General features: G+C 41.6%; 1 protein-coding gene across 4 annotated transcripts in view; it reads right to left on the bottom strand.

The window, feature by feature from the left end:
• The window catches only part of si:ch211-161h7.5 (uncharacterized), a 59,914-nt gene extending 35,094 nt beyond the window's left edge, over positions 1-24,820 (bottom strand). The window contains exons 1-4 of one of the 4 annotated variants that reach the window (XM_048529960.2): positions 24,389-24,820; positions 20,071-20,117; positions 6,795-6,909; positions 1,527-1,671 (exon numbers count right to left, since the gene is read on the bottom strand). In XM_048529960.2, the coding sequence (XP_048385917.1) occupies positions 1,527-1,671; positions 6,795-6,909; positions 20,071-20,094 (284 nt within the window). In that variant the 5' untranslated portion in view covers positions 20,095-20,117; positions 24,389-24,820. The remainder of the gene's footprint in view (positions 1-1,526; positions 1,672-6,794; positions 6,910-20,070; positions 20,118-24,388) is intronic. The other 3 variants (XM_048529962.2, XM_048529958.2, XM_048529961.2) reach the window with 3 other exon arrangements.
• Between the last annotated feature and the right edge of the window lie 1,487 nt (positions 24,821-26,307).

Here is a 26,307-nt window from a genome sequence, read left to right as displayed (position 1 = left end):
GTCATGGTGCTAATAGCATTAGACACTACTTCCACCTGAATGTGAAGGCTGTAAGCAGGTTCCTCTGCATTTACCTCCTCTCCCACAACCATATTCTTGTACCGTTCTCTTTCAGATACCCCAAGAACTGCCAGCTGACTAGGCAGTGGTGGAAGAACAGCAAAATGAACGAATGGCATCACTCTTACAACAGCCCAGATACTTAAACTGGATGTAACTTAAAGGAGAGTTTGGAGGTGGGATCGCTATGTGGTGAGGATGGTCACAAATGGCCTGCATTCTGGTAAGTGTGGTGTGGGTGTCAGTTTGCTGGAGGCTGAGGTCATATATGGATTCAGCTGCAGAAGACTTTCATAGAGTGGCACACAGAAAAAACTGTGCATGGTAATGATGTACTATCAGACACTAATTTGGCAGAGTTGTCTGTGCTGAGCTTGCAGCCATCCTCTCTGGTGGAAGTGTTGACTAATCTTATTAGCACCATCACAGATCTACTATAATGCACAGCAAGATTATTGATGTTTCAGCTTCCATTAAGACATTAAGGAAGCTCAGATTTAAATCATGCATGGAAATCTTGCTGTAGTGAAAATTCAAACTACTCTCAAACAAGATGATTCTGTCGTACACAGGCTCAGAAACGTGCTGTCAACCTACCACAATTCTTCCAGGAAGACTCCCAGGGCCAGCTGTTTGTGTGTACAGAGTAACTTAAGGATCAGAACACCATTTAGGACAGTGAATTTAACAATTACTTGCAAAGTACTTTAAACTTAACACTCTAGAATTTTCATTTATTTATTTCTCCTCAAAGTGGAGTATGAGTTTTTTTAAGAAAGGACAGAATTATATATTTGCATCATCCAAATTGTCAATAATCTTTGCATCTGCTTTTGAGTAATTTTTTTCAGTAATAAACCAGTTGGAACTGGTTACATTTAAATTTACTCTGACCAGAGAAGGAGTAGGAGCAGGAGAGCAAAGTGAAAGCTCCAACCTCAATTGAATATTTTGTTCAATTTCAGTCATGGGTCCCTCCTCTTTCCTACTTCTTTTTATTTCATCTAAAAGTAGAAGTCACAGATCAGGAAGTAGTGACTAAAGCTGATATGTTTGTGCTGAAATAAAATAACAATTATGATTTAATTAACCTGACTTCGCAGTTTCGTATGTTCCAAATCTGCATATTTTTGCTGTGCCCTTTTGGGTCAAGACTGAACGTTATTCAATGATATTCAATGAGTGATCTTAATACACGGAGTAGGCAATACAGGAAATTCTTCCCAACCGCAAAATAATGAACCGCGAATTCACCTATCAAATTCACCGCCAAAAAGAAACAACAGAAATCAACATCCACAGGCAAAAACTGCAATCCAAGACATTTTAAACCATTTTAACGGTTCTTGACATTTTTTAACAAGCTCCGCACTCATGAATTTCATCATTTGCATAGGTTCTCAGGAACAGAACTCATGCAGATTACAGGAATGAATGTATGTACATTATTTGGAGCACCACATTACCTTCTGCATAATCCAATGCATGCATAGAGAAGCCATACAGCTTGCCAGGTATAAATGACTCCCCAAATAGAGAAGGTCCATCCTGCAGGGGTCAACTCAGTATTGTATTTCTTTGATACGTTTCCAACAGACTGATAAAAAGGACCTAGCAAATTGACAAATGTTACTATTGGACAACTGAAAATCTGTTAAGTCTCATAATATGAAACAAAATAATCTACAGTAAATCTAGACAGAAATCAAATACAGTGGTAACAAGTACTTGAACTGTCTGCTGCAGAATCATGCTAAAGTTTTTTTAAACAATTAGTGGAATTAGGTCAAGCTCATTTTAGAAACTTCAAGAAGGTGGGGCTGGCAAGGTAGGCAATGTTCGGGTTCCTGGGTCAGTCTCCACACTGCCACTTCCTCCCTTCTTTAGTATCCTTTTTGTCTACTTTCTTTTCCATTCTCCTCATCTTCTTCCTGTTTGCAGTGGTGGAGGAGGTGACATCGTAGCGTGGAAATGCTGGAGCAGGACTCTTGGCGAGGCAGGGGTCTGGACTGATGGTGGACCCAGGAACCCCTGGTCATAGTGGTCCTGGAGCAGAGATTCCAGGCAGTGGCAAGGCAGTGGCTGAAGCAGCAGCCAAGGACCCCGGTTGTGTAGGCCTGGAATGGGAATTCCTGGTTATTGGCATGGCAGTGGTTGTAGCTCCTGGTCGTGGTTGGCTCAGAGTCAGGGTCTCCTGGTTGCATGGCAAGTATGGTCATGGGACCAGCACTGGCAGCCCGTTGGCAGGGTGGGCCTAACAACGATGAAATAGCACCTGAAGATTGGCAACTCTGATGTTGGTGGGTCCAGTGCAAGTGGCCGTGGGCCTGTCATTGGTTTTCTGGCTCAGGGTTTCAAGACTCATGGTGGAGGTGGTGGAGCAAAGCTGGGCTTTCTTTCAGCTTTGTATTTTTATTCTGTTTGTTCTTGTAGTATTTGAATGGTACTGGATTGCGGCAACAGTTGAAACTTTTCACAGTATTTTACCATGTTGTTCATTATAGGATACAACTGACAATAAATCGTCATTCGGAAACTAATTTTAAGAATGAAATTCAGAATGTTCTTTCCAACTTGGGTCTTTTCAGAGTCAGAATGCTATTTCTGGTTCTAGTTGGCTTCTCATAAATGTGGAATATCTGAAACAGACAGCTGACTGCAAAGCTAAATAAAGCAACAAACTGAATGGTGCAGAACGGTGCTTCACCTTGGATAGGTTGGAATATGGTTAGATGGTTTTTGCGACGGGGTGACACAGGACTGGACATGGAGTATCACTGGATGTGAGGCTACCATGGATGTCTTTCCAGGCACTTCCTGATCTGTCACTGATCCCACTGCAGTTTTATGCATGCCATGGAAGTGTTGGCAGTCTCATAGCCTGTAACACTAGGACAGGAAGAGGGTAACTCTCTTCAGCACATCCTGGGGCATCTAAGGACCCCCTACATATTTCCGATATAAATGCAAGTCCAACAACATTCAACAAACTCAACGACATCCAAGAAAAAACCTGCTCTCTTGATACCCTGTTCACCACCTTTAACATTCACTCCCTCCATGACTGATGCACAATGGCAACAGTGTGCACCATGTACAAGATGCACTGCAGCTCCTTACCAAGGATCCTTCAATAGCACCTTCTCGACCCGTGACCTCTACCATCCAGAAGGAAAAGAATAGCAGATCCATAGGAAAACAGCTAAATACACGTTCCACTCCAAGCCACTCACCATCCTAACTTGGAAATATATCACTATTCCTTCAGTCTATCTGGGTCAAAATGCTGGAACTCCCTCTTTAACAGCACTATGGGCATACCTACACCTCAAGCACTACAGCGATTCAAGAAAGCAGCTCATCGCTACCTTCTCAAGGACAAAGAGGAATTGTCAATAAATGTTGGCCAGCCAAAAAGATGAACATTTAAAGTATGAGGAAAAAAACTAAATGCCTTAATGACTAGGACTAGGGGACACATTTTTAAGGTGAGGGGTCAGATAATTAGAAAAGAAAGAGAGGCAAAGTTTTTACATAGAGTATAGAATGAACTTCCTGAGGAATTGGTGAATGTGAGTACAATTATAACATTTAAAAGACATTTGGATAAGAACATGAACAGGAAGGCTTTGGAGGGATATGGGTCTGGAACATGCAGGTGGGACTAGTTTAGTTTGGAATTATGTTTAGCATGGACTAGTTGGACCAAAGGGTCTGTTTCTGCACTGTATGACTCTATGACTCTATGACTCTATAGCCAACCCACTCCAGTTTGCAAAGTTCCCCCTAAGAATACTCAGGGATCTGTGCCAAAATTAGGAGAACTGTCCCACTGATTAGTCAAGCAATACTATTTGGCATAATCTTAACTCACTGAATTTCACCTTTCAGCAAATATCCCAGCGTCCTGCCTCTCTAGTTCCTGGGTCTGCCCTTTCTCAGGGCATGGCACATCCACCAGATATGGTGGCACAATGTAAAACAAACAGAAGGGAGTAGCCTCAAGAATCCTCAGCATTGACTCAAGACTACAAAATATTTCACAATATCAAATCAAACAAAGCCCACAACATGTAGTGAAAGAAGTAACACATGGAGTAAAACTCACTTGACCTTATCCTCACCAATCTGCATGGGGCAGATAGAGCTCACCCAGACAGTATAGACAGGAATCACCACTGCATTGGAAACTCCTGACACTGAGAATTTCTGCAGTCATGTTGCAGCCACCAACAGTTAAAATTCAGGTTAGTTCGGGTAACTAAAGACATATCCTTGAACAATGAGAACCATCAGAAGTAACGGAAGTGCATTCCACCACAATCTGTAACTTTATCATCCATCTATCTCCCACTCTATCGATACCAACAGGATAGGGACCAACTTTGGTTCAACAAAGAGGGTAGGAGGACACATCAGAAGCACACTCAAACACACTGAGAACTAAGGTGTTAACTTGAAGCTACAATACAGGTCAACATATATTCCAAATGGCAGAGACAGTGTGCGATATGCAGAGCTAAGCAAATCAACAGATCAGATCTCAACTCTGCACTCCAGTCACATCCAGTCATGAATGGTGGTGGATGATTATAAAACTCACTGGAGGCGAAGTCTCCACAAACAGACTCATCTTCAATGGTGAGGGAGCTCAGGACATCAGTGAGAAAGACAAGGCCAAACCATTTGCAACTCTTTAGCCTGAAGTGCTAAGTGGATGGTCTGTCTTGGCCTACTCCTGATGTCACCAGAGAGACGCCAATCTTCAGCCAATTCAGTTCACTCCACATGATATCCAAGAACTAATGAAGTAACTGGATACTGCAAAAGTTATCTCAGCTTTTATACTGAAGTCTAGTAGTCCATACACAACAACAAAAACAAAGTTTCTGGAAAAGCTGAGCAGCAGGTCTGGTAGCATCTGTGGAGGAGAAAACAGAGTTAACATTTCGGGTACGGTGACACCTCCTCAGAACTGATGGTGGCTGGGAAAATGTCAGTTTATATGCAGAAAATAGGGAGGTGGATGGAGTAGGGAGTAAACGATAAGATAGAGCCCAAAGAGAGAGAAAGACAGTTGGACAGACAAAGGAGTTGCTAATGATCATGTTGGGAGAGTAAATAGTTGTTAATGGGGACTGTTAGTGACTAACAACAGGGAGTGTGTAGTGGCAGGCTATGTGGTATCAAGGCCTGGTGTGTGGAGTGGGGGGCTGGGACATGGGAGAGTTTAGGCCCTAAAATTATTGAACTTAATATTGAGTCCAGAGGGCTGTAGGGTCCCCAAGCGGAAAATGAGGTGTTGTTCCTCCAGGTTATGCTGGGCTTCACGGGAACACCGTAGCAAGCGGAGGCAGAAAGGTCGGCCAGGGAGCAAGGTGATGCATTGAAGTGGCAGGCAACAGGAAGTTCAGGGTCATTTTTGTGAGCAGAATGTAGATGTTCTGTGAGGCTGTCGCCAAGTCTATGCTTCGTTTCCCCACTGTAGAGGAGACCACATTGTGAGCGGTGAAAACAGTGGATTAGATTCTTGGAAGTGCAGGTGAAGTGTTGCTTCACCTGGAAGATATGTTTGAGCCCTCGGATTCTGGGGAGGGAGGAGGTAAATGCACAGGTGTTACGCCTTCGCCGGTTACAGAGGAAGGTGCCGAGGGGCTGCAGGGAGGTGTTGAGGGTGAAGGAAGTGTGGGCCAGGGTGTCCCGGAGGGAACAGTCCCTGCGGAAGGCGGACAAGAGAGGGGAGGGGATTATGTGTCTGGTGGTGGCATCTTGCTGGAGGTGGCGTAAATGGCGTCTGATGATCTTCTGGATGTGGTTGCTCGTGCGATGGTAGGTGAGGATAAGAGGAACCCTATCACTGTTGCAGGAGGGAACAGAAGGGGTGAAAGCAGAAGTGCGTGAGATGGGTCAGACCCAATTGAGGACCCTATTGATAATGGAGCTGGGGGACCCTCGTTTGAGGAAGAATGTGGACATAACTAGTCTCAAGTAGTCTGACTGTTCCAGTATAGCTATAACACGGGTTTCTACTCACAACATGGAAAATTGCCTGATATGTCCTGTCTTCAAAAGGGAGGACAATCCAATTATCCATCAAATAACACAAGGGGTCATTGACAGTGCTCTCAAGTGATATTTGCAAAGGAATATCTTGCTTGCCAGGGCCATACGGCTCCTGACTTCAGTATAGCTTTGATCCAGACAAAGACAAAGCGGCTGGGTTCCACAGATGAGGTGAGAGTCATTGCCCTTGACTTCAAGGCCACATTTGCAGAGTATGCCATCTAGAAGCTCTAATAAATCTGGAATCCACATGAATGGGGTGGGAACTCTCTATTGGTTGGAGTCATATCCAGCACAAAGGAAGGCAGTAAGGGTTGCTGAAGGCCAACCATCACATCACAAAACAGAGCAGAAGGCTTTCCTCAGGGTAGTGTCTTACGTCCAACTTATCCAGATACTTCATGTTGGAGCTGAGAAAGTTTAACTAACTCAGTCAATGTTGGGTTTACCACAAAAAATGAATATTTTAGAATTAATTGACTTAAGTGGTCCTGAATGCAATTCGAACCTTAAGTTTTTGCAAGTAGAAGCAGAAGATTGATCCAGAACAATTTTTAAAAGTTCTATTCATCAATGTGGTGTTTACGTGACCTCACATGGACCAGGATGTTGTGCTCAGGTGTTCTCAAGCTTTGTAAGGTCGAACCATACCAGATTTTGGTAAGCCTTACCTGATTGTGATCCTCGTCCTGCAAGAGCATTCAAAACCAGAGTAATGATGTAGACTACCAATGTAAGGACCAGAAGGCTAATCTTCCAGGGATTCATCTTGGTCATTGGAGAATCCTAAGTAAACATATTCATTAAGTGAGAAGCATGTCAAAAATGCATAAGAGAAAAAGCATTTACAGTTACTTGTTTAAGATAACAAAGTGTGAAGCTGGATGAACACAGCAGGCCAAGCAGCATCACAGGAGCACAAAAGCTGACGTTGCTGGCCTAGACCCTTCATCAGAGAGGGGGATGGGGAGAGGGTTCTGAAATAAATAGGGATAGAGGGGGAGGTGGACCAAAAATGGATAGAGGAGAAGATAGGTGGAGAGGAATGTATAGGTGGGGAGGTGGGGAGGGGATAGGTCAGTCCGGGGCGGACGGGCAGGTCAAGGAGGCGGGATGAGGTTGGTAGGTGGGAAATGGAGGTGTGGCTTGAGGTGGGAGGAGGGGATAGGTGAGAGGAGGAACAGGTTAGGGAGGCAATAGCGATGGAATCAATTTGGGCTTCTTCTAGCTCAGACCTGGCTAAAATCAGATTAGTGATGGATGTTGGGGTATTCTTGACTTTTAGACACTGGTACTATTTCAATAAATTCATGAAGGCAGGAAGGATGTACAAGAATTCAGTGAGAAAAATACTTTAACATGTATTGATTAGCACCTACAACATTTTGTATATAAATGACTTGGATGAGGTTTGGAAGGGTGGGTTAGTATGTTTGCTGATGACACGAAGGTTGGTAGAGTTGTGGACAACATGGAGGGCTGTTGTAGACTGCAACAGGATATTGACAGGATGCAGAGCTGGGCAAAGAGGTGGCAGATGGAATTCAACCCAGAAAAATATGAAGTGATTCATTTTGAAAGGTCAAATTTGAATGCAGATTACATGGTTAATGGCAGGATTCTTGGCAGTGTGGACGAACAGAGGGATCTTGGGGTCCATGTTCATAGATCCCTCAAAGTTGCCATCCAAGTTGATAGGGTTATTAAGAAGGCGTATGGTGTGTTGGCTTTCATTGGCGGGGGATTGAGTTTAAGAGCCGCAAGGTTATGCTACAGCTCTATAAATCCTGATTAGACCACTCTTGGAATATTATGTTCAGTTCTGGTAACCTCATTATAGGAAAGATGTGGAAGCTTTAGAGAGGGTGCAGTGGAGATTTACCAGGATGCTGACTGGAACAAAGGGCAGGTTTTTTGAGGGAAGGCTGAGGGACCTAGGGCATTTTTCATTGGAGCAAAGAAGGATGAGATGTGACTTGATAGAGGTGCACAAGATGATGAGAGGCATAGATACAGCGGAGGGCCAGAGACGTTTTCCCCAGGGCAGAAATGACTATCACGAGGGGGCATAATTTTAGGGTAACTGGAGGAAGGTATAGGGGAGATATCAGAGGTAGATTCTTTACACAGAGAGTGGTAGGTGTTTGGAAGGAACTACCAGCAGTGATAGTAGAATCAGATACATTAGGGATATTTAAGTGACTCTTGGATAGGCACATGGATGATATTAAAATATGGGGTATGCAGGATAAGTTTTTGATCTTAGAGCAGGATAACAGGTTGGTACAACATCATGGGCCAAAGGACCTGCACCGTGCTGTACTGTTTTATGTTTTAATATATTTTAGTACTTAGACCAGTGAGGATGTTGCTGGTGATTTTATCTGGGTGGGTTAAAACTAATCTGTGTCCCATGCACAATATTTTATTGAAATTTCAGTTTAGTCCCATACTTGATTATTATCCAATGGCAATATGATGGAAAATAAAAGCACATACATGGTTTTTAAAATGTATTCATAAGACATGGCCATCACTGGTGAAACCAGCCTTTATTGCCCATTCTCTTTTGCCCTGGAACAGAATTGCTTAACTAGGTCATTTAGGAAATCAACTGCATTGCTGTTGGTCTGGAGTCCCATGTAGGCCAGACCGCATAAGGATTGCAGATAAACATTTCTGAAGGATGTGAACTAGGCCTGTTTTTCCCTAACCATCAGCTCTAGTTAAGTGGACATCATTAGGCTAGCCATTAATCCATTTTTTAAAAATTGAACCTCAATTTCACCATCTACCGTGTGGGTGCACCAACATATCAGACTATCATATGGGGCATCGTCAATCTGTTCAATTTTTTAGCGGATGATAGAGCACAATTTGCAAGGTTTACATCAGGTCGCCATTTACCTAGATGCTGTCCTAATAACAATAGGGAAAACTAACAAGGAACAATAGGAAATAATCCCAGGATATTTTTCTAAGGCCAGTAAATGCTTACGAAGCGAAAAACATGCATCCCAGGCCCCCCCAAGTGACCTATTTGAGCTACTGAGTCAATATGGCCAGATTACACCAATTGGAAAGTAAAGTGAGGACGATCAAAGGTGTCCCGGCTCCCATGTCTGTCCAGGAGCTTAGGTCATTATTATTATGGAATTTCATACATAACCTGGCATCCATCCTGACACCTCTGCATCAACCCTTAAGAAAGGGTCAACCTTGGAAGTGGTACATAGACAAGCCTTAGCTTTCAATGAAGTAAAGAAACAGCTATCATCCTCTATAAATGTCAGCTTTTGTGCTCCTGAGATGCTGCTCGGCCTGCTGTGTTCATCCAGCCTCACAGTTTATTATCTTGGATTCTCCAGCATCTGCAGTTCCCATTATCTCAGCTATCATCCTCTAACTCGTTGGTACACTATGATCCAACTCTCATCACCACTAAAATAAATCCACAGAGGCTAGTCTCCCATCACCAACTCACTCACTATTTACTCAAGAATATTCTTGACTTTGGTACCTGACTTTGAATGACGCAGTACTGAAGTCAAGGATTATTCATGTGAAAATAAAGGGTGAGTTGATGATGGGAGACTGGTTCCTGTGGAATTATTTGAGTGGAACTTGAAACCAAGCCTCCAGCACATTAACCCAGAGCTCTGGATTACAGTCCAGTGACATTACCAACATACCACGACTGCACATCGAAATCAGGCAGCAGAATTACTTTTGACTGTGATATGCTGTTTGTTGAATGCAGCACTAGAAAGCGCTTGGGAAAAATCTCAAAGCCATCACTTTCAGCAAAGGAAGGTAACAGAAAGATACTTACATGATTGAGATATACAGGGAATATTATCACCCCTCCAACGACACTCAAGAATCTTTGTTGCCATTTAGGACAAAACAGCCCGTTTGATTGGCATCACATCGACAAACATACACTTCCTCCACCACTGGCACACAGCATCAGCAGAGCATACCATCCATAGATGCATTACAAAAATTCACCAATGTTCCTTAGACATCACATTCCAAGCCCATGACCACTACCAACCAAAAGGACAAGGGCAGCAGATACATGGGGATACCACCAACTGCAAGTTCTCTTCTAAGCCACTGCCTATCCTGCCTTCAGCGTTGCTGGGTCAAAATCTGAACTCCCTCACAAAATACATTAACCACAATGAACTGCAATGGTTAAGGAATGCAGTTCATCACCACGTCTTCCACGGCAACTAGGAATGGGCAATAAATGCTGACTCAGCCAGCGATGCTCATATCCTACGCACTTCATGGAAAAGTTAAAGATGAATTATGGACTGTGGATCCCAGCAGCAATATGAAGATCTATTTCCAACCCATGGTCTATTGAGATCAAGTCACTTTGCTGGAAATGCTGAGATTTAATCCTTGAAATAACACCAGCGTGTGAACAATGCACACACTTCGAGCAATAAATATGTATTGTTGGAGAAACACAACAGGGTCAGACAACAGCTTGGAAAAAAAACAGCAACAACATTTCAATTCCTGGACCAATTCTTGGGGAGAAAATAGCAATAATATTTCCAGTGACCCTTCTTCAGTTTTATTTTATGTTAAAGCATTAATGATGCACTTCGTGACAGTGTTGATGTGGAATTAGGTTAGGTTAGAAACATAAGAGATGCTGGATTAATTATCAGCCAGCCCAAATTGCTGACTGAATTGTCTCATTAGCTTTGTAAAATCCACACTTCAGGTTTCACATCACAGCTACTTGCAACCAATTGCTAAGTTAGCAAATTAATTGTCCATTAAACTCACACAGAAAGTCATCTTGTAATTAATAGAAGTCAGCTTTTACAATAAGAACATAAGGACTAACGGCAGGAATGGACAAATTCAGCCCCTCGAGCCTGCTCTGTCATTTAATACAATCACAGCTAATGTCATCTTGGCCTCAACTCCACCTAACTACCTCCTCCCCATAACCCATTAATCCATTTTCAATTGTTAATAATTGCCAATTAACCTCCCTTCCAAAAATGATTCTAACTATGCAGTTTGCATGCCACTGGGTTCTGAACTACTTAAGAAAATTTAAAACATACTAAGTTTAAATTTTTACATTTTCCTTGATTTGCCTTTGTGCTTCTTTTTATTTTTGTCTATCTGTCTCTCAATCCAATCTTTGTTTCTGAACATGATTCAACATTGAGTTCACCTACTCAAATTTACGCTCCATCTTGGTTCTCCCTCTGTTTAGCACTCAATCTTTAAATCAACATGCTTAGTAGAGAGCTCATCCCATTATTCATCCAGCTGCCAGATGTCCCATTGCGTAGGTTGTGCGATAGCTCACAATTCCAGCAATGTTCTAGGCAAAACATTTCAAACTTTACATTGTATAAAGAAGTTTGAGTAGTGAAAATCTTTCTGTAAAATGAACTCCTCCAGTAAACCTATAGTTATTTTATTGAATTAAACATTTATTCCAGTGCCATGATTAATTGACCATTTGGTTATTCTAGTAAACTAGCCCACCCACTACTGTTGTGAGCAAAAGCATATGTATTATTCAAAACATGAACAGAATTGCTCAATATTTGCAGGCAGGTGCGAAGGAGTCACTCATACATGTCACAACAGGCCAACTTAGCAATTAGATGCATGAAACTGTGATGTGAAACATGAAGTGTGGATTTTGCAAAGCTAGTGAGGCAATTCAACCAGCAATTTGGGCTGGCTCATAATTAATGCAGTATTTCTTAAGTTTCTAACCTAATTCCACATCGATATTGTCATGAAGTTCATCATTAATGCTCTAATGTAGAATAAAACTGAGGAAGGTTCACTGGAATTGAAACATTATTGCTGTTTTCTTCTCCAAGCTGCCAGACCTGTTGTATTTCTCCAATAATTCACAATACTGCTCCAAGTGTGTCTTTGTTCACACGTTACAACTGTTTAAGGGAATTACATCCCAGCATTTGCAGCAAGGTGGCTTGATCGCGAAAGGTGACTTTGAGTTGCAACATTTGTTATTTAGAGACACCATGAGAGAGCAGAGCAAGCAACATGTCTCTTCAGTCAGATTTAAGGATGCTCACAGAAACTTAAAGAATCTGGATCAGGAAATATGAATTAAAACATAAAATTCCATGCAAAATCATGCCTAGAAAATGAAAGCGAGTGAGAGAAAAATAGGAGGCCTATAGGTAATTTAAAAAAATCAAAGGCCCTTAATAATAACCACTTAAATAACTATAAAATAAAATTTCCAACTACACAACAGTCTCAAAGAATGGACATTAGAAAATTGAATTTTCAGGGCCATAGGGTTTTTTTTAATAACTCATTCACAAGATGTGGCCATTGCTGGCTAGGCCAACATTTATTGTCATCCATAATTGCTCAGAAAACAGTTAAGAGTCAACCACATTGCTACGGATCTGGAATCACATGTAAGCCAGGTCATGTAAGGATGGCAGATTTCCTTCCCTGAAGGACATTAGTGAAACAGATGGGTGTTTCCTGACAATTGTTATTGGTTTCATGGTCAGTTTTAGACTCTTAATTCCAGATTTTTAATTGAATCCAAATTCCAATATAGTAGAGTTTAAACCCAGCTCTCCCAGATCGTTACCAGGGTCTTTGGATTAGTGGTACAGCGATAATATCATCAGGCCATCACCTCCTGTAGTAATTAAGATTTAACGTACTATTAGAACACACTTACACTTGAATGCTCAATGTAAAATGTGCTCTGGTACGTTTAGTGGGCAACTTCACAACTTTGACTTTTGATTTAAGTGATTTAAAATGATTTAATAATAAATCTATCAGTGATATATTACTGTGGCATGGCCAGTTGGAGAGTAATATTCTTCTGTGTTTAACTGCTCATGTGTGAACTTCAGTGCTGTTAGCTTCACCATTATTTCCTTCATAAAATCTGGGACAGTGGGCTGATGCTCTTGGATTACTGCTTCCAGGAATGTATTAACATGTCACGAATTTAGGAAATTTTTAAGTCACTAATAATTAGTAATAAAGGAAATCCACATGGCCTGTATTTCTTCATTTCATTAATCACGTTCAATATTACAATACTCTGGATAAAGCATGGAGGTCCCGTACAACCATCTGAATTTCAGGTACATTTCATCTCTCTAAAAGTCCAGAGTTAATGAATAACTGAGTAGTTATTGCATTAACCAAGTGTGCTAATACTTTGGTTGCAGTTGCACAAGAGTCTGAGTTCTAAAGAGTCGCACTGGGCTTGAAACACTCACTTTGTTTCCCTCTCCACTGCCACCTGCAGTGCCACAGGCCTGCTGAGTTTCTTCAGCACTTTCTGTTTGTATCCCAAGTTTCCTATTCAATTCACCTTAGGAAAGGTTTAGTAGAATAGTTAATTATTATGTGAATTATGCTATGGTTGGATGACATGATCACAAAAGGAGTACAGATGATGAAGGTCAATCTGAACTGTTATAGTTAGTCAGACAACAGGAAAGATATAGAAGTCTATAAATAATTGTCGGCGTCCCATTGAAAACTCTACTCAGTGCCCTGGCATTCCTCCATCTGCTGCTTCTATAAAAATGTCAATCTGCTGAAGCAAACAGAGTTAAAGCACAGAATGAGGAATCTAAATCTAAATGGTACTGTCGAAGCATTCATTTGCTGATACTGGCAACAGTAAATGGCTACATACAACAGCACAGCGCAGCAGTTAAAACTGGAATTTATATTCTGGACTTTAGGTACTTCATCTGTGAGCACCACAAGTGGCAATGGTGTGAAGATATATTCCTGGATGCCTATCTCATGGTTAATTTCTAGTGGTTTGAGTCTATCCTCATTTCTCTGAGACATTGTCAGTATCACAATATTCATAGAGTAGCCTGGTTGCATTTGATTAGTGGCTCAGAGATCACCTTTGAGATAGCTCATGGGTATTCTGATGCTATGCTGGTTTGGAACAAGATAAATGTAACGCTTCAAAGTCACACTGTTTGATCATCATTCAATGTACTCAGGTTAAGAGTGCTTAATTGTTATTTGGTCAGAGTAGCTTTACAACTTGCAATTGAGTGTCAGTTTCAATCCTGCAAATACAGAACCAGCCATTTTTCTGTTCATATTTTCCACGTTGGTGTGATTTCTCTGCTTGCTGCATGACATTTAACTAACATTTGTTGGTCTGTGATGGATTGATGTGAGACATGTACCAGGCATCTGTTCTTGTTAGTTCAATCCTGGGAGGGTAGTTGAATGGTTAGTCCAGAGAGAAGAAAGATCAGCTTTCACATAACATCCTTTACCACATCCCAAACAAACTTCACAGCCAATTAAGTTTAAGAAGTGTTGTCATTGTGAATAAAGTAAACCTGGCAGCCATTTGGTTAATAGCAATGTGATAATGTCCTCCACACTTTTTCAAAATACTGCCATGGGATCTTTTACAACCATCTAACAGATGGAGCCTCAGTTAGTTAGTAAGTTGAAAATTCATCATGGTGACAGGGTTGCATTTTGCAAGAGGAGGCAGCAAGTGGATATGTGGTTTGGAAGCAGATCTGAAAAAGTCTAAGAACTAAAAGAACTGTGGATGCTGTAAATCAGGAACCAAAACAAAGTTGCTGGAAAAGCTCAGCAGGTCTGGCAGCATCTGTGGAGGAGAAAACAGAGTTAATGTTTCGGGTCTGGTGACTCTTCCTCATAACTGATGGTGGCTGGAAAAACATCAGTTTACATGCAGAAAAATAGGGAGGTGGGTGGGATAGGGAGTAAACGATAGGACAGAGCCCAAAGAGAGAGAAAAGGTTTACTTGTCTAATTATAGGAATGAAAAAAATTGCTTTATGAAGAAAGGTTAGATAAGCTAAGAATATATTCCCTGGAGTTTGGAAGAGTCAGAGGTAACTTAATTGGAAGATTAAAGATCCAGCGGGGACTTGATTAGGTGAATGTTGAAAATGAGCTCTCTTCTAAGAGAATCCATAACTAGGAGTTCATAGTTTAAAAATAAGGTGGCACTCATTTAAGACAGAGATGAGGAAACATTTTCTCTCTCTGAGAGTTATGAGTCTTTGGAATTCTCTTCCTCAAAAGGCAGAATCTTCAAATATTTTTAAAACAGTGGGAGATAAATGTTTGATTATATTCAAGAATGTGGAGTTGGCCAGTCATGAGTGGCCGATCCTCATTCCTTCTTTGTATGTTCACATGTTTGTACTTGTAGTGATTGGAAACAGATTGATCTCATTTACTATGTGATCCAAGATTGAGGCTGTTAATCTGGGCCAATCAGGGAACCCTAGCTGACAGCTAAAAACAAAGGATTGCTTCTTTTCATAGCAGCCTACTTTTCCCACAGTTTGTCCCACTGACCCTTGCCAATGCCTGCATTTCTCCCCTTGAGTCTCTGCTATCCATCCAGAAGCAAGCCACTGGTAAAGGAGCAGAAAAGACCCATGGGAAGGAGTGGGAGAAAGGAAGAGATGACAGTATGAGGGTAAGCAAAGAGAAGCAGTAAGGGGACACAGGGGATACAGGAGGTAATAGTGATAGAATGGTCAGGAACTGCAGGAGAATGCGACGGAGTAGCCAGAAGAATTAGAATGGTGGGGGTTTTTTTATTGTTTTGATTCATTTATTGGAGGCAGCCAGCTGACCAAGATGTCATTCTCAGTGATATTACAACTGCAGATACTATAGCTACACATGTGCAAAAAGTTCTTCTGATGTGGTGACATAAATAAATTTATCCTTCATATAATTCTAATTTTATTATTTTTGTTTTCTTTATTCTAATTCTAATTAGAATGGATTATTGGTCATGTCACAAATTATATAAATAAAGCTAAATGCAACTGAAATGAGATATTTAATATGTTGTGGTTCTTTGATGTATTGGCATTATTTTTCCTAAAGACATTTTCCAGGGGCATATATTTAATGCAAGTAAAGTAGAAGAGACAATGTTGCTCAATGCTATTTAATTAAAAACTAAGAAACAGTTTTTGTACTGTAGTGTTACAATTCACCCATAAACAGGGGATTCAGCATGTCTTGTGACTTCAGACACTGATTCAAAGTTAGCTGGTTACAACCAGGGTACTGTGTACAAGTAAATAAAAGGTGACTTGGTGACAGGATACCGACCTCTGACCTTATTTCAGTGGCAGTGGGAGAAAATAGGACGTGCCCGAGGAGCATTCACTCACAACTTTCATCTTTGAGTTAGGGTAAGCATTTCTGGCATCATCCCACTATTTCGAAGCTTGACCCATTCGATCCTGCCATTGAAGACTGGGCCCAGTATGTGGAAAGAATGCAACAACTTTTCCGAGCAAACAGCATTGGGGCAGATGAAAAGCAATGAGTAGACCTGCAGAATTTTCAGTTTCTAAGGGCTTAATTTTCCCAGAGGCACCGGACACTAAAACCTCCCAAGAGTTGATGGATTTGGTTAATGAATATTACAACTCCCAATCTCCTCTAATTCTTAGATGCTATCAGTTTTATTCAGCTATTTGAGAACCAGGTTAATTGTAATGGGATTTTTGAAGAGGTTAGGACAACTAGTAAAGGCATGTGATTTTGAGTTAGCACTGAATGAGATGCTGGGGGAACCATTTGATGTGTGGGATTAATGGTATAACCAAGCACAAGTAGCTACTAGCTGAAGTCCAACTGCACTTCAAACAAATTAGCTTTGTTATAAGAAAATGCAGCATGGAAGCCACAGGGCATCCCAATGGGAATGGACACTGTCATCTCTCTAAGCTTGGGGAATGCTACTGGAGTGTAGGCAATTGCCAAGCTTTATGCAGAGCACATCCTGAGCAGAGGGACTCTAAGCAGTCCACTGCTGAACTCCACAATGAAGCCACACCTCAGTCAAATAACTAAAAAGTTCTTCAGGATCTGGGCCAGCAGGCAAAAGTAGCTGCTGCTGGTATACAGACCTGAGCAAGCAAAGCCTGGCTTAATGGTAAGAACTTTTAGGCTGGTATTTAAGACACTGCACATGCTAGAAAGTGGGGTGGAACAGTTAAATTGACTAGCAACATTCAAATCAGGACCAACTGAAATTAATGTCTGATTAAATAGTTACCTGTTTCCCACAGAAGTTGATACTGACATAACTGTATCAGTGATTGCAGAGACTGTCTTTAATAAGTTTTGCTCTGGACGTCTACTCTTAAGTTTGCAAAAGACCTCGGTGAGAGTGAGAACGTATACCAAGAACCATTACAGATTAAGGGTATGACTACAGTTCTGGTCTCCTATGAGAAGCCGTTGGTGGATTTACCATTGATGGTAGTAAGAGGATCAAAGCCAAGCCTACTCGGGTGGAACTGATCGAGAAAGATTCACCTAGATTGGCTCAATATTTTTTGATTGGAAAATAGCTGCCTGAGTGAGGTCCTAATGAGATATCTAGGGTTTTTCAGGACGGGCTAGGAACATCAAAGGGGCCAAGGCCACTTTACATATTGACCAGGAAGCAATTTCGATTCTGCAAGTCCCACCCAATGTCATTAACCTTATGGAATCAGGAGGTTGGAAAGTGAAGGATTCGTCAAAACTGTGCAATCTGCAGAATGGCCAGCACCAGTCATACCAATTGTGAAGCTTGACAACTCAGTCCACCTTTGTGGGGATTTTAAGCAAATGGTAAAGTGTTTCTCGCAGCTGCATAAATACCCAATTCCTTGTATAGAGGGCTTACATGCAAAATTGCCAGGAAGGTTGTCCTTTATGAGATGGTCATGAGCTATGCCTACCTGCAATTGTGGCTAAATGGGGAGTCCCAGAAGTACTCCACAATTAATACCTATAAGGATTTGTACCAATATATAAGGCTGCCATTTACAGTATCATCAGCCTGTGACTTTTTCTAGGGATGCTGGAGAAATTTTCCAAGGCCTTCCCCAGGTTGAAATTTATCTGAATGACGTGTTAGCAATCGGTAAGACAAATAAGGAGCATTTGGAGTACTTGGACATAGCGTTTAAATGTTTCTTCCAGGTGACATTCGCCTTAGAAGTGAAAAATATGTTCCAGGCACCCCATGGCCTACTTGGCTCCACAGTCAGCAAAACAAGTTTACATTCATTGCAAGATGAAGTGAAGGCAACCAAAGGTGCCCCAACTCTCTCATCTGTACCAGAGTTTAGGTTTTGGGTTGGTGAATTATTATGGAAAATTCATATATATAACCAGGCCTCTATTTTGGCATCCTTACACCTGCTGTTGAAAAAGGGTCAGCCTTGGAAATGGTCATTTAGCCAAGAAGTAGCCTTTAGGGATGTGTGAAAGCAGCTGCCATCATCAAACGCATCAATCCACTATGATTCAAAGCAAAAGGTGGTGCTGACATGCAACGCCTCCCCTTATTGCCACCAGATACTGGCTGAGCTCCACCACGGTCATCCAGGAGTTTCCAAAATGGAACTGTTGACAAGATGTTATGTCTCATGGCCAAAATTGAATGCTAACATAGTTATTGGTGGGGCAGTGCCCAGAGTGCCAGCAAAGACAAGAGTTGCTGCTGCCATGCCCCCACATTCATGGGAATGGCAGGTAAGCCCTGGGCTCAGTTACCAGTTGCCAATGCTGATTCAATGTGCTCAATGTTACTTGTCATTGTGAATGCTAGAGTTCATTCAGCAAACTTATGGATAATGATTGTAAAGATGCGACCACTGTTTGTGAAATATCAGCCAGACAGTGGGACATCATTTACCACCAGAGAACTTGAGTATTTCTTGAGGTCAAGTGGCATTCATCACGTTCGGAAAGCTCATACCATCCAACATCAAATGGTTCGGCTGAAAGACCAGACCAAACATTTGAAGGCAGGCTTAAAGAAATACCCTACAACTTAACTCAACACCAAACTGTCCTGGTTTCTGTTCAATTACAGGATCACCCCTCACGCAACTACAAGAATAGTTGCAGCAGAGTTGCTGATGGGAGAAGGCTCTGTACCAGGTTGAACCTGATACCTGGGGGGGGTGGTTAGTGAGGATGAAATGGCAGCAGGAAAAGTCAATGCCAGCCACATGCTTTCTTCAAGCAAGAGAGACAATTTACCTCAGGGGACGAAGTTTGGTGCTGGAACCATGGAAATCCCTGCACGGGTACAATGCTAGGTCAATATGAGGTCAAGTACCATGGCATACAAAGTTCATGCAGGTGAAGCAGGCCTGAACAAACATATATCATCCAAAAGCTGTTACCCCACAAAAAAGGCAGGAGAAAAACATATCTGGCCCCTCAGAACAGCCAGAAGACCTGCCAAAAACCATGCGTTCTCCCCCTTTTGTGTAGTATTAAGGAAACCTCAGATGGATGCAGCCTCAATACCATTACCATTGAATAAGAGCAGAAATGTCTCCCGAGATGCTGTGAATACAAGAGATGGGCTATGGTCTGGTACATGCCACCCGTGTCTGAGTCCAAGTCAGAGGAACCTGACCTGGGGCGAAAACGCCCCAGGAGAAGCTACCAGTGAAAGACCAGGTCGACATCCCTAGACATAGTGGAGGGATGAGTGGGGTGCAGGGAATGGTGTAGTGAACCAGGAGGATATCATTGACTATGAAATCCTTGGCCCAGGTTAACAACCCCAAACAATCTGGGAGACCTGGCTGACAGACGTAAACAGGGGGTTCAGAGAGCTTCCTGTCTTTAGGTAGTGACTCTGGTCACAGCTAGTGTACCACATGTAAATAAAGGATGACTTGGTGACAGGATACTGGCCTCTATGCAGTTATTTCAGTAATTATTCATATTGAGGCCCAAGATGAGCCTGGCACTTCAACTTCAACTTCAACCCAGGATAGGTGGACTGGTTTATTAGCTGCAACTATGGAAGTTCATCCAATAAAAAAAATGTGGGGTTGACTGGTGGTAAGGATTAACTGAGAAATAACAACTTACCTGAGAGTCACAGAGGGACATCATTCAGCTAATGGCAACAGCCCACACTAGGTTTGAAAAAAAGACAAGAGTGACAACACAGAAAATCTTTAAATTCATTGCTTAGTAAGAAACTGCTGTTAGGGATTTTTATCATATATATATATGTTAGTGCCCATCCCTAAATGCCCATAGGATAGTTAAAAGTCAATCACATTCTTGTGGGTCTGGAGTCAATGTAGGCCAGACCAGGTAAGGACGACAGTTTTCTTCCCTTAAGGACAAAAATGAACCAGATAGGTTTTTCTGGCAATCAACAGTTATCATCATCAGACTCTTGAATCCAGATTTTCATTGAATCCATAATTCAACTGACTGGATTAATAGTCTAATAATAATGCTCCTAACCCATTGCCTCCCCATAGATTGCTATAAAATATTAATGTTTTTGAAATAATTTTGAACTGTTTCTGGGGAAAGTGACATCTGTGCATGTCCAATAGGTTATATTTGAGTCAAAATGAGGTTAACATCTTTGGTTGCTGTGGAGTGGTATGGTTCTAGTAGGGGAAGGGGAATAGTGGTAGACACTGGGAGGTGTGGTGCATGTGGAGCAGTGTGCTGCCTCTTAATCATATTCTGCCCACACCTGGCGTTCTCACTATTGCGGGTTAGCACTCCCACTCTCAACTGATTCCTGGTCACAGCACAATGCACAGTGAGAGCCCTGAGTCTGACTTCTAGCTGGGAAGGGCATTTTGAGACATGGACAGGACCTAGAAGGGCAGGGCAACATTAGTATGCTTGTGAGTGGAGGAGTAAAAAAGGATACAGACTCTTCAAATGAGACTGGAGTGGGTGTGGTGGTTGGTAGGTGGTGTAGTTGAGGAAGGATGATGTTGTAATATTGATCAGTGGAGCACATTTAAAAGAGGAACAGGGAGACTGTAGAACAAACATGTTCCTTTAAAAAGGTGAAGAGTAGGACCAACAAAGTCAGAACCCTGGATGTTAAGGGATGTACAAGATTAGATGAGGAAAGAAAAGGAAGCTTGTCATAATTACTGAGTGCTCAAACAGTAAATTCCCTAGAGGAGCCTATAAATGCAGGGAGTGCTTAAAAAATAAATTTGAGTGAAGAGGGGACATGATAGTAACATCAAGGAAAACACAGAAATTTTGTAAGTATATTTAAGGGTGAAAGAATAACGACGGAAAAAGTAAGGTCCATAAAAGATCAAAGTAGCAATGTGTGTGGAGCCAGAAAACGTAGCTAAGGTTTGAAATGAATTTTTTACTTCTGTATTCACTACAGAGGAGGATGATGTAGGTATAGAAATGAGAGCAGTGCTCTGTGATGGACTTGAACAAATTATCATTGAGAGGGAGGAGGCATTTGTGGTTTAATGGACTTGAAAGTAGATAAATCCTGAGGCCCAGATGAGATATATCCCAGGTTGCTATGAGAGGCAGTGGAGGAGATTTCAGAGACTCTGACATTAATTTTCAAATACTTTTTGGCTACAGGAGAGGTGGTGGAGGATTGGTGAACAGCTAATGTGGTACACTTATTCAAGAAAGGTGACATATAGCAGGAAACTACTGGACAGTGACTTTATTATCAGTGGTAGAGAAACTATTGAAAAAATTCTAGGGACAGAACAAATCTCCACTTGGAGAGGCAAGAATTGATTAAGGATAGTCAACACAGTTTTTGTAAAGTGAGCTCACGTCTGACAGATTTGATTGAATTTTTCAATGAGGGAACGAGGTGAGTAGATGAGGGTTGAGCAGTTTATATCATCTTTTTGGACTTCATAAGGCTTTTGATGAGGTTTTGTATTGCAGACTGGTCAAAGAGCTAAAAATCTATGGGATCCAGGGCAGTTTGGCAAATTGGATCAAAATTGGCTTCACGGCAGGAAGCAGAGGATGGTGGTTGAAGGGTGTTTTTTTTGGACTGGAAGCCTGGTGTAGAGTGATGCACCGCAGTGTTCAATACTGGGTCACCTGTTGTTTGTAGTGGACGTCAATGATCTAGACATGAATGTAAGAGGCATGATCAGTAATTTCACAGAAGCCAAGGAAATTTTTGGTGTAAATAGTGAGGAGGAAATCCTTCGGTACAGTTTGATATAGACTGGTCAGATGGGCTAAACAGTGGCAAAAAGAATTTAATCCTGGAAATGAGAGGAGATGCATTTTGGAAGGACGAACAAGGAAAGGGAGTACAAATTGAATGGTAGGACCTTGGGAAATACAAAGGATTAGGAAGATAATAGTATGCATGTTCATAGATCCTTGAAGGCGGTAGATGGTTAAGTAGGTATATTGTATACTTTTATTTATTACTCAAGACCTTGAGTACAACAACAAAGAGGTTATAATAGACCTGTTGATAACATGATTTAAACCAGATCTGGAGTGTACTCTATGGTGTTCTCATTGTCACATTATAGAAAGGGTGTGTTTGCACTACAGCAGATTCACTGAAAAAGATTTTCTGAAGAAGGGTCTCGGCCCAAAACGTCAGCCTTCCTATTCTGATGCTGCTTGGCCTGCTGTGTTCATCCAGTTCTACACCTTATTATCTCCCCAGAACACTTCCTGGGTTGTAGCAATTTCACTATGAAGAGAGACTAGACAGACATAGGTTTTTTTCCTGTCAGCAAAGAAGGTTGGTGGGGTGACGAAGTGGTGGGGGGGTGGGGGGGGGAAATATCTGATTGAGATGAACAAAATTCTGAGGGGCAATTATAGAGATGGTGAGAAACGTTTTCCCCTTAGTCGGGGATCAATAACCAGAAAGTGCATTTTAAGGCAAGGAACAGGAAGTATAGAGATGAATTTCTTTACCTAGAAAGTTTGGGTATCTGAAAGGCCGACAGAGGTGGGAACTCTCAAGACATTTAAGAACTATTTAGATGAACACTTGAAATGCCATAGAATTCAGGGTTACAGGTCAATTGCTGGAAAATAGGATTAGAATATGAGTGACTCTTAGTGAGGGACTCTAAGACAATGCCAGTTGAATCTAATGTCAATCAGGCATTCATCTGGAATTGAGATCATAAGGGTGAAAGTCCCATACTGCAAGAGCTTTTGGCTAATATACAGAAGGCCATGGCTGTGATTGGAACTGGATATGAACATAGAACATAGAATATAAAATATAGAATATTACAGCACAGTACAGGCCCTTCGGCCCTCAATGTTGTGCCGACCTGTCATACCAATCTCAAGCCCATCTAACCTACACTATTCCATGTACATCCATATACTTATCCAATGATGACTTAAAAGTACCTAAAGTTGGCAAATCTACTACCGTTGCAGGCAAAGCGTTCCATTCCCTTACTACTATGAGGCAAGTGATTACTTTTGGAGGGGCAGAGAGGAGAATGTGTTTCAAGGTTGAGGGTTATTAGGGTAGGGAGGGTAGTTTGTTGCAAGGGTGGGGAATATCTGTTCTAACACACCATCTCCCACACAATGTCCAGTCCCTCAATCATGCACTTACCACCTTTTTACTGAGAGAATCTTCCATCTCCTGAACTCCAGCCAATAAGTTGCCTGCCAGGAATGCTGCAGTTGGATCACTAAGAGGTACTCCAGTGGTCTTTAAAAGACTACACAAAGGCTTCTATTGACAGCAAAGTGGGATGGTTTACCGGGAGCGTTCCTATGTTCAATTTAGGCCACTCGAGATAGGAACGGAGGCCAGGTTTGGGTGTAATACCACACTATCGAATTAAGTACTCGTCCTTCCTCGAAGTTTAAGGAACACAGCAGGCCAGGCAGCATCAGAGGAGCAGGGAAGCTGATGTTTCGGGTCGGGATCCTTCTTCAGACATGGAAGAGGGGTCCCGACCCGAAACGTCAGCTTTCCTGCTCCTCTAATGCTGCCTGGCCTGCTGTGTTCCTCCAGCTCCCCACTGTGTTACCTCTGACTCCAGTATCGGCAGTTCTTACTATCTCTGAGTGAGTTGCCTCAAAGTTTACTGCTTCCTGGAGAATAGTGGATAGCTGACTTTTTGAGATGTTGAAATTGAGCTTGTTAAAGGTAAAAGGTTTGTTTCGTGAGGCGGGGAGAAGGACGGAGAAGAGGAAAGTACTCAAGATAGTGTCCCAAAGAGAATAGAGGAATTTTAAAATGGGTAGATTTTGTTTGGGATTTACTGGGCCCGTATCTGATTTATGAACGTTATAAGAAATTTGCCTAAAAGTCAATGCTTAATAAACTAAGAGGGATGCACGTACGGCAGTGTAAGCGAAATTGGACACTTCATTTTGGCAACGGAGACATATTTAGAGGCTTTAAACGAAAAGTAATACTCACTGGAATAGATACAGGTCAGTTGAATATCCTTCGCCAGGAGACTTTACAGAAAATGCGAACTGTTAATACACTTTACAATGATTTCTGTGGGAGAGTTAAATGTTTAAAACAAAAACAAACAAAATAACTGCTGACGTTGCATAAGATTTTTTTCACAAGCTACTCGCTTTTATTACAGGCTGCTCTCCGCCTTCAGCTACATGCAGTTACACAACGCCGAATGGGGCGGCTTCTACAGGCTGTAACATGATACTGATTTTGCAGCAACTCAACTCGGTCAGCAGAGTACAATTTTCTCTATGTGCAACTAAACATAGCGTAGCTTCATCAAATCATCATCCAACGAGACAATTTCTGTACGCCGCACCACTGCAGCCCAGTCTACCATACTTTCATATTCTTGAGTACAGCGTGCGAATGTAGAGTATGTTGTAAGATTTTCTCTCTACAGTGATACTATTTCAATATTATATAGCTTGTGGATTTCACAATGAAGGGCAAACAGCCGTGTAGGGTGTTCAGTGAAAGAGTCAGGTAAAACTGCTGAATGAAAGGTTAATGCATCAGCAAACAAAACCAATTTTGAAGAATAGACAGATAAATACATAACTTTTTAAAATCAATGAGTTGAAAAATTAACAACTGGGCAACAGGTCACATTCCCAACCGGGAAGTCAAGTGGCATTGCATAACAACATACCTCCACCAAATGAACGCCTGAAAGTGAGAAGTGAAGATGTCGGGCATTGACACAGATGGTCGGTAAACTGTTATTGATGGCTGTGAACTCTGGAGGCTGACTATTTGGGGATTGGGAGAAGCAAACAGAAACAAAAAGCTTATTAGATTGAAAAGGAGACCTAGAGAAGAGATCATCTAATTATTGTATCTTCTCTGCCCACTGCTTCCCACTACATAATGTTGCAGAGACTGCTATTTCAGAGCAGGGCTCCTGAGACTTCGGCGACACTCAGCACAGAGTCGACCGCGACAAGACCAACCATCGTTTTATGACCTAGAAGGGTGCCACTACAATAATTGGACATGGTGGCGTAAAAATTCATTATAATTAAAAGATGATTGTGCAATGCAAGAAAAGATGATTCTCATTCATTACACCATAACACGAATTTGTATTCAAGTCTGTCAAATCTCTGCCAGTCTTTGCACTGGTATGATGCCACTCAGGGTTGAATAATTAGTTTTATTTGATAGCCATGAGATTCAAAACATGAAAAGCAGCCATTCAGAACTGTCAGAAAAGAATTCTTAAAGTATGAGACTGGAGAGTGTTGTCCTGTTTTTAAACTGTGTGGAAACCTCAACCAACTTCATCCACTCACGTTTACCAACAAATCCCATACATACATACACACACACACAGGCTCAATCGCCAGTAATGTTTTATATGTTACCAGCAAAACTTTGAGCCATGAAATATGCCATATGCATTCAGATTAACCGCATTCCCTTACTTTTTGTGCTGTGAAAAATACCAAAAAAGATATCTTTAACATTATGAGCAGGGGTTTGAATGAAAGCTCTCAGTGTGAATGTTAATTTAAAATAAAAAAATTAGAAACACTAAGTACATTTACAAAATCAAACTTGATGAAGTTGAATTTATTTTTTAAAAATTTCAGTTTTACACATTTCCTGCCCCTTCCTGAACTAAAGCAGATACTCACAACGAGGTTAAATATAACTTAGGGACAGTCACAGTGCCGTGAGGGAGAGTTTCAGGATTTTGACCCAGCGACACTGAAGGAACAGCAATGTATTTCCTGTTCAGGATGGTGAGTGTGTTGGAGGGGAAATTGTGAGTGGTGGTGTTCCCATGTACCTGCTGCTTTTGTAGATCTGACTGGTAGAGAACGCAAGTTGGAAGTTACAGTCAGAGGGGTCTTGGTGAATTAATG

This window comes from Stegostoma tigrinum, chromosome 5, assembly GCF_030684315.1.
Source record: "Stegostoma tigrinum isolate sSteTig4 chromosome 5, sSteTig4.hap1, whole genome shotgun sequence".
Lineage (NCBI taxonomy): Eukaryota > Metazoa > Chordata > Chondrichthyes > Orectolobiformes > Stegostomatidae > Stegostoma > Stegostoma tigrinum.
This window is presented reverse-complemented; position numbering and strand designations above follow the sequence as displayed.